Raw genomic sequence first — 9,303 nt, 5'->3', positions numbered from 1 at the left:
GAAAGTATTCAAACACATTTCGATTCCCATAAACCGGCAGCCCGGTTTCGGTTTTGCGCGCCATCAGCATACAATTTGCATGCGTTTCCAAGGCGTTTCCTCATTGCTAGTCGCATCAGGTGTGTCTGATTGTGTGTGTGAGTGTGAGAGAGCGTTGGCACTTTCACTAGTTTTCGCACACCGAACGGAGAGTGATGCCTGTAGTGGTCGTTGAAAAGTGACATTGATTACAAAAAATCCTTTTCGGAATGCACCGGCACGTAGCATAGATAAACCAACTTTGCTGAAAACGTGATCCTCGAGCAGGATCAGTGGAGGATGGATAAAAAGCCGAGCCGTCTGTTTGTAGGGAAAGCAACGCGAGCTGATGCTCACTGAAGCCGGATTTTTCCGTCTCATTTGAACGTGTTTTCAAGCTGTAATCAATCACTTTCGATGCGTCAATTGGTTTCGGCGATGGGTTGTTTAACTTATATGGGGTATTAAAGCAATCTAGTAATTCTTTTGAGCGACTACTAAATGATGTCCGATGGTACTAATAGGCTTAAAAATTTCGGTACATCGTTCCTTAATGGAACACACACACCACCCACCAACCGCCTATTTGCATACACCCGCAGGCAATGACAGCGAGAGTTACGTATGCATATATCATGCCGCTGTTGCTACTGTCTCTTCCGCCAGTTCCGGAGCATGTGGTTACATAACCGGAAGCATTCTCACATCGCCACTAACTGCGCCGCCGGCGCTTAGGTGTCGTTCGTACATCGATTTGCGAGCAAACAAAAAAAAGCTTCAAAACTGCTAGCCTTGGCCATGATATTAAACGTTCGATGCATATTTCATGCGGTGCAACAACCGGGCGCCCTACCATCGGACAACACTGCGAATCACCACCTCCAACCTTCCAAAGTTGAGGCGAACCCTACGGAAGCATGGCGGGCTGCTGGCTAATTAACGATTGGTGGAACCGATGACTCGTGATATCGATTACGGCGTGAGGCGGCACACGCGGTAAGACCATGTACTTCGGTGTGAAAGAGGGGGGAAATAATAAAATAAATAATACACGCCAGCGGAAAGGTAAGCTTTAATGGACGCATATGTAGGATAGCTCGTTGGAGGTGACCTCATCGGGAAACGAGCACGGCGATCATTCTGCATCGAATTTAGAGAACGAACTTTTGTTTACTTCTCGCTTTGATGGAGAGTGCAATTTCCCAATGTATATTCACTCTTCAAACCATTTTCTCACGGACCTGTTGAGAAAGTGGGCAAAGAAAATCCTCTCGTTCGAAATGTAGATCTAGGTGACAACGCAATGTCAACAGGGCCAAGTAAAGTAAAAGAAGGAGAACGTAGAGCTGTAGTTGGAGTGACATGTTAATGGATCGGAGGTACCGTTCCTTAGAGTGACCTCAAGCACGCATTAAGTGTACGCAAGTGACGTTTCTGAGTAGAATCACACCGGTTGTCATTTAGGCCATAAAGCTTTAGACTGGTTAAGATTTGCCCTTTTCTTACTGCTAGCAAATGTTTTAGCGGATGTTTGCTATTAAAATAAGGAGGGCATTAAATAATTTAGTCTTTGGGTTTAGGGTTATTTTGCATATGACTTATTTTTAACCAGGGACAAATATTAGACACTGTAAAGATGAAAAAATTGTGATACTAATCATTATCAACTCGTGTAGATCGACCGTTCAATACAATTCTAATAGACCTTAAAGACACACACGGCCAGTCATTAACCGAGTCATGGCCTCAAAACCAGTACTGGTTATGAATTTTAAGTCCCACTCATAACTGCCTCGACAGTGTGGGTAAACCGACCAATATGAGAGCTTTGAGAACAGAATTAAGCAGTTTCACACCATAGCCCGTGCTCTTATTCGCGGAACCACTCTCTGGTGTCCGTATCAGCGTACTGCATCGTCCAGAGATCATACGCCAATCGCAATTGAATTCATTCTTCACTGTCTGCCTTCACGAGGGAGCCACAATGGAATGTCCGGTTGGCGGATGGTGTGCGAATTGATTCGGGCTGCAAATCCTACGCAAGAACAGCCAATGGTACTAGCGAACAACCCACGTCCGTTCTGATGCGGTGGGATTGAGTCCATTCGTCGCTGGGTATCGTTACAATTTCATTGCACTTATTTGTGCGAAGTGTCCAGCCGAACAAGCTTTTTAGGATTAACTCAGCCGACTGTTCAAGTTCCGTGAGCTTGCAAACACAAAGTCAAGCCGAAAGTCGAAATTCGTACGGCCACGGGCGCCCATAGCTTAACGACCACGCGGAACTAATTGGAAGCCGCCCATGTACGCGACATCGAGCGGGACTTTATTCCTGTTATTCGGCATGGCCTGACTGCTCTCACGCGGTGCTCGGATGCTGACACGAATGACGCCATTGTCGAAATGGATACATTCCGTTCTGTCGAAGTTCAACGAAACTGTCAGCTTTACCTCAGCAGAACATTCACCGTCGAGCCGAATTTGGCGATCAATTTGACCGCTTTAGGGAACATTCTACTCAGAACACCGCGTTGGTATCTGATCCAGGCTTCCAGGTGGATGGTCACCCTGCTGTTTATTCCAGCCCGATCCCGAATGGCGGACAGAGTGGTTTCGAACGGTCGTCCCTTGTATTACTTCCCCTGGCGTGGGTGCAGGAGACTCCATTTACGGAACCTTGCCATGCCAGCGGTGTCACTGTCATGGTCGATGAACGCGCAGAATTTTGCGTTGCGTATTTGCATCGCCCCGGACCGCTAGCAATTATCGGCTATTTTATCATCGGGATGGCGCTTTCCTTTGGGAATCGCGCGTTCGCGAGTAGAAAGCACCCAAAGAGCCGTAGGTGATGACTAAGAACGTGTGTTTACTTCCGAAATGGGTTCGTTGAACGGGCTTTCGTTTGGCTCTGTTTCGAGATAAACTAAAACAGGACGTGTACGATTTAATTTACGATAATATGACAATGAAGTTAACTCACAAAAGACGCGATCTTCTTTTTATATATTCAATAAAGTTCATACATCACCCACACTTCATAATAAAATTGAACGAAGCGTCATTAAGTAATGCTAATTGGACAATTTTCTGCAAAATTAGCAAGTTCCCTAACAAAACACAAGGTTATTACGCAGTAATAATGCACAACGAATGCCAAAGATTTAATATGTTTCTTCATTTATTCATTACGGATTATTTTGTCGACCGTCATTAGATGATTTTTGATAAGCTTTTTAAAACTTATAAATGTATGCAGTAACTAATGTTAAAACATTCCCTGTCAGATGAAAAAGGGATGCTGAATATGTACCACACACGGCAAAAACATGCGTGAAAGAATGAACTTCACATGGCGTCCTATTTGTGTAGACAGGTTTACATATTTTTAAATTCTTTTTTCATTTTCGGATAGTTTAGTGAAGCAGATGATCCTTCTGTAAAGACATAATGGCTGTTCAGAGATATTTTCAACTATTTAGCAACCAACGTACAAAAATGTCTAATAATTTCATTTTGGCACTCAACGGTATTAATAACTTCGGATTAAAAAACACAACTGTCAAAACATAGCTCGTCTATTTTGAAAGACGTTTATTCCTGTTATCATTATCGACATCGGAATTCGTGGGTATTATCTTACTTTTTCGTTATTGTTTGTCTTTTTACACATCCTAAATCTTGTATTGTTTCTCGAGTCACTAAATGTGTCTGTGCCGACTAACATCACTCATTTTGTTATTTTGCATTCTGTGATTTTAAAATTAGTTTCTTTTTTTTGTCGTTTGTTAGGCAGTATCGTTGCGGGTAACATTTGTGATCACACACATGCTATTCACAGATCTTTTGAGTATTTAAAGTGTAAGCTCCATTTGATTATTTGAAGAAAAATCGTTCTGTTTTCCCTGCTCGGTGTGCGTTGGTTTACGAACCATAGAACCACTTAAAATCGAACCCCTTCAATCCGGCCTGCTTTTCTGTGTCCTCGCGCGGCGTTTCCTCCGGGCTGACCTTTTCGAACTTGATGTGCGGCTGGAAGCCGAACTCGTTGGCTTTGTAGCTGACACCGCGCCTTATTCCATCCCGACCGATCGCATAGTAGCCGCCCTCCTTGTTGCCCTGCCGGTCGCCCTGCTCGTGATGCCCGTGATACCCGACGGTGTAGTTGAACCGATAGAGCAGCCCGTTCAGGATGTGCTGGATCATGTTGGCGGTATGCAGCTCGACCAGCTTCATCGGATCGTCTTGCTTGTCGTTGCCACCTCTCGCGTTCGTCGACGTTGCTTTCGTCGATTTCGTTCGATCAGGCTGGTTGGTGGTGTCTTGGCTAGATTGGTTGTTGGCTTTGCTGAACGATTGCATACCTTGAGGCGCCTTACGTTCTGCGTTCGTCGCTTCGCGTGATCCCGCTTCCTTCGAGGAGATGCGTTTGTCGGCATCGTGGGTCGATTTTTCAGAACCGCCGGGGGATCCTGGCCGCCCCTTCGGTTCGGCAGGGGACTTTTCAATCAACTTCTGCGGGATGTCCTGGGGAAGCTCTGTTTCGTCAAGCGTTGATTCGGTTGTTGTGGTTGTTTTCCCGGAACCGACGGATTCGAGGTCGTTTTTGTTCACGATCTTAAACGGCGGCACGTACTGGGTGCTCGTTTCCGGCAGTGGAGGCTGTGTGGTCGAGGCGGGTTCCGGAATTTTGCATCCCGAGCAGGCCGCAACGTTCGAAGGTTTCGGCGTTGTGAGCGGAACGATCGTCTTCGCGGTGGTGATGATGCGGAATGGCTGCGGGGTGGTGGATGTTGTCGTCGTCGTAGCCGTGGTCGTTTGGCGAGGGGTGGGCGGTGCAGGTGGAGGTGGTGGAGGAGTGGAGGGTCCGAGTTTGTAGTTTTTCATGCTGACTATTTTAAAGTTACCGTCCGCATCGGTAGCGTACACCGTGACGTGGTATACGTTGTCGGCCGTAATGAAGCCGAACTCGCCCATAATGATTCCATTTTTATCTGTCGGTGAATTTAAAAGAAATGCAAGGGAGATCAGCAATAAAATTATTCTGAGGTCTTTGCGTAAATAAATACCCTCAAACATACCTTTGGATTCCTTCCTGTGCTGATGTCCTTCGATGTTAAAACCAAACTCGTAAGGTCGGATCGGACCGTCGTAGTATTTCGAGGCAGCACGCACCATCGTTAGCAGTAGGATAATTATCTGAAATACAAATCGAATTGACTTAGCGTTAATGCGTAGTTTACATTCCCACTGTGCAGAATTTTTAGTCATTCTCCGTCGTGTTCAAGGTCTTCGGGTTCGCGTTTCGTTATCATAATCGATCTTTTGAAAAAGTTTGTTAGAAATGATATATTGAAAACACTAAGATTACCTAATTCGGAAGTGCGTCATTTATGACCGGAGTGACACACGAGCCTCTCAACTCCAATAAGATAGCCATTCGTACCGGGCACCTCCCGAAAATGCAAAGCTTTTAATGCGATTTGAAGATGGCCATTGGCAATTTCATTCGGAACAAAGTCAGATATCAAATCCTATTTATCACCCAGCACTGGAAATGATCGTCTTCAGCTGAATGTCAACAGCTCCATGTGCAGAAATTTATTTCAAACGACTATTTCCAAATTTTCTCATCAATTCGCGTTGGAGGCGTTGGAACTTTGACAAAACAATCCAGCGATATGATTGACTGTCGACCGGAATGAAGCACAAAGATGACCCACCGATGGTGGTGGTCGGTTGTCCAATAAAATGTCCATCGATTTATAGCCCCCGGGCGTACGATTGAGGATGGCTGGGAGTCGTGCAAGCTGAAGCATCTCTGTGGCCCGACGGAAACGTTCGGACGTGGGTTTGAAAGGTTCCGCACGAGCTCGCCCTGAACCCGTGATCTTCGCACGGAATCCGATTCGATAGCACCTATCCAATCGATAAGTGACATAAGCTTGCAGCGATAAACGATATTTGGATACGTTCTATTCCTTCTTGGGACAGGTGCTCGAGAGGAATGCCGTCTGCAAGAACCACCGCTCGTGGTCCGTGAGTCACGCACGCCGAATGGGGTGCCAAAACGCGAGGCAGAGATCGTGCGCTATATCATAAATCTTTGGCCAGTTCTTGCCCACAGTGCAATGGTGGTGGCGGCGTTGATGCTTTACGCGAATCGATTAGCCGAGGATTATCGTCGGTGATGGATTTAATGTGCGTTGTATATTGCTACCGATGTTGTGTTCGCTCGATTCAAAGATGTGGTCCATCAATTTCAATACACATCACACCCAATTTGATCCGCCCAGTGCTCGATGATACGCAGAGGGCAATCACTGACAACTCTATTGATCATTTGGATCCGAATTCACGTAAATAAACGCTTCATATTAACGGCAATAAAGTGAAAATGGGTTTCGATTAAAGATAATAGATTGAGTAGTTTCGAACATAAATAATATCGTGCGTGACATCAGAACATTTGTTGCTCCTTTTGAATGTTTTCTATTGGTTTGCGTTTGTATAAATGAAAGGTGTGTAAAAATGATAATCAATGTCGCCATTCGCGAATATGACTGCACTATGCAAACACCTTGCCGGATTTTGTTGCTTGATTAGGCTGACATTATTCAGCTATGCCTGAGCCCACATGAACATCGTGTGTAGAGTGAGTTATGCATGCCATCGCTAGATCCGTCACCGCACCCTCCCATGTGTGCCTCAGGATATGCCCAGCTGTTTGTGGACAGCACGAGAAGTCCTCACGCTGTGAATCACGATTCGCATAAATCGGCGGTAGGTGCGAACAGGAGCCGGGAAGCAGATGCGGCGAACTTCACCCTTGAGGCGCGCTTGGTGCCGTTTGAATAATTAACTCTAACGAGAAGATGCGACACCGATGTCATTGCAGTCGGTCGAGTGCCGATGATGGACGCGATCGTTTCGCCCAAGTGGTCGACGCGAAGGTGGAACGGATCGGATGAAGTTGTTCCGACGGGCAGCGGGGCACATTTTCCTCCCCCTCCCATAGGGGTCGGAGGGAAAGCTATGTTGCAGGTCGCGGTGAACATGCACACAATCGTACCGCGCTGTCTCGCGCCCATCTTATCATTGTTCATCGATGAACGTTTTCGTAGGTCTCATCTTCGAGTAGCCCTCGGAACGTAAACCAGGGACCGTGGTCGTGGAAAAAGCGAAGGTGTTCGGAGCGATATTTATGTGCATATGCTAAACATGATCTTGAGACCGGGGGAAAAGACGATCGATCGATCGGGAGGTTTGATGATTTTTGCCGCGATTTGATGAATGGAACGTGGTGCTAGGTCGCGCACCGGAGTATGGTGTTGCATCTTCGCGATCGTGTCCCAACACCGCCGCAAACCCAATGACAGCGGGTGACATTTCATGCGCCGCCGCCGGAGCCCTTTTCGGGCGGACACAATCACGGTCTATTGGTTGGCGGTGTTGCCCAACGGATTTATCAGCTGCTGCTCCATGGGTCTATGTCACAGGGTTTTTGCAACATTGTCACAATCGTGGTGCCCGATCTTCATCTGATCTTCGATAAAACTCGTGTAAGGTCATGCGGCTCCGGTAAACGTTTGCGGAGGAGAGCGTTAAGTGCAAAGTGTTAAAACGACACTCGGCTCGGCCTGTATAAATTCACACTACATAATTGCATTTTCAAATATTTTCCTCCAACTACGAACTCAAGCTGCACTACTTATGATTTCATAGTTTACCGATTTGATTTAAATTACTCGTCATTGCTCTAACGACCTTTCCCAAACGCGAACCTCGACAGGCTTATTGCTTGTTAACAGCAATGTTTCAATTTGATCGTTAGCCGAACGGTATGCTAACACGTATCTCGACCACGGTAGCCGGTTATTTTTAACGTTCGCAAACAGAACAAACGGCGCAACAGGGCGCGCATGGTGGTTGGAATTCGAAAAGCCTCCGTCCCGCTGCGTATGTACGTATGATGCAATCGGTCTCAACCGACTGGGTGTTTGGCAAATATTTGTATAATTCCGGTTGACCAAACTTCCGCGTGTTGGACCGGCACGGTAAAGTACCGATAATTTGCCCGATGATTGACGTTCACCGGTATTTTACGCTAACATTGTCGCTAGAAATGCGTGGAGCGGTAGGTACGAATCATATTACAAATAATTTAAAACGTCTTTCGTGCTTGAATCTTATGGAGAACGTCCTAATCAAAAAATCTATCAATGAAAGACATGCTTTTTCTAGAAAACCCGGATGTTGTCTACGAAGGGATCGTTTCATTTTCGATGAAACTGTCATACGAAGCCAGTGGAAAATACACCAAGTCGAACACAACAATGTAATAAAGCTGTTTGCAGGTGTAAATTGTAGTTTATGCAAATTTGTTTACGATGGAGATGTCGGAGGATGGTTTGAATTTTCCCAAATAAATGCGTGTGGCGGGTGAATTTGATACGCGTTTATGATGGATCATTGGCTGGCAAGTGAGAGCTGCGCGTTGACGTCTGCACGAACAAATCGATGCGTAGTGGTGCCATTAACGTTTGATGAAATAATCATAAACGAGCGTATTTCATTAAATCAATTTGCCTAGAACCTAAGGTTCCCACTATAAGGTGGAAGTTCTTACTGAAGCATCACACGCGAGGACAAGTTAGAAGCATTAAAAAATAATTCCACTGGGGGAACAACTAATACATCTTCATAACAAGAAAATTGTAAATATAATATGAATTTAATAAAGAATTTCTGAAACACAAATTATCAATTTCTTCTAAACGTCACTGAAATGTTCCGATTTTTTCAATTTTTTTCAGTTAGTATTTTTTCGGCTTACCAACACTCTTGCTTTCATGTTGAAGTACTTTTGGATTTTTCCCAATCAAATCACAAGGAGTTGCACCATTCACTTTTACTTTCGATGACACGGTTGTTTTTTCGGAACCTTTTACTATCGAGTTTAAATATCGACAAACAACCTTTCGATGTTATAGCACGCAAACGGGGGTTTGATAGGAATCGCAACACATTCTAAACTATCACAGCACTGGTCGGAAAAATCTCTAACCCGATCGCAGTTCAGCTTTTCACTCGTCTCACCAGACCCATCAGTGGCTACGGAATGCAAAAAGCCACTCTCCAGAGCCTCGTTCAACACTTAGCACCTTGCTCTTCCTCGGTTCGATAACGCAAATGCACCCGAACACCGAAACCCGGGCTGACCTGTTACTCTCACGACGGTACAGAACGTATTGGTTGGTTCGGCGGCCGGTTCAGAGGTTCTCGGTG

The 9,303-nt window shown here is 45.6% G+C and overlaps 1 protein-coding gene across 1 annotated transcript; it reads right to left on the bottom strand.

Moving 5' to 3' along the window:
• Positions 1-3,939: 3,939 nt before the first annotated feature.
• On the bottom strand, positions 3,940-5,834 carry LOC131264701 (probable inactive serine/threonine-protein kinase roco10). Its single transcript, XM_058266971.1, has 3 exons — positions 5,739-5,834; positions 5,097-5,214; positions 3,940-5,009 (listed from the first exon to the last, which is right to left on the bottom strand). The coding sequence occupies exons 1-3, from the start codon at positions 5,832-5,834 to the stop codon at positions 3,940-3,942; spliced, it is 1,284 nt and encodes a 427-aa protein (XP_058122954.1).
• Between the last annotated feature and the right edge of the window lie 3,469 nt (positions 5,835-9,303).

The sequence above is a fragment of the Anopheles coustani genome, chromosome 2, assembly GCF_943734705.1.
Source record: "Anopheles coustani chromosome 2, idAnoCousDA_361_x.2, whole genome shotgun sequence".
In the NCBI taxonomy this organism is placed as follows: Eukaryota; Metazoa; Arthropoda; class Insecta; order Diptera; family Culicidae; genus Anopheles; species Anopheles coustani.
Note: the sequence above shows the minus strand (reverse complement) of the source record. Positions and strands in the feature narration are given on the sequence as shown.

What these genes read in the sequence shown, in the direction of transcription:
- LOC131264701 (XM_058266971.1), bottom strand. Translation starts at nt 5,834, where the DNA reads ATGCTTCAGCTTGCACGACTCCCAGCCATCCTCAATCGTACGCCCGGG. An exon ending in ACAACCGACCACCACCATCG is followed by an intron (nt 5,215 to 5,738) that starts GTGGGTCATCTT and finishes TTTGTATTTCAG; the next exon opens with ATAATTATCCTACTGCTAAC. An exon ending in GCACAGGAAGGAATCCAAAG is followed by an intron (nt 5,010 to 5,096) that starts GTATGTTTGAGG and finishes ATTCACCGACAG; the next exon opens with ATAAAAATGGAATCATTATG.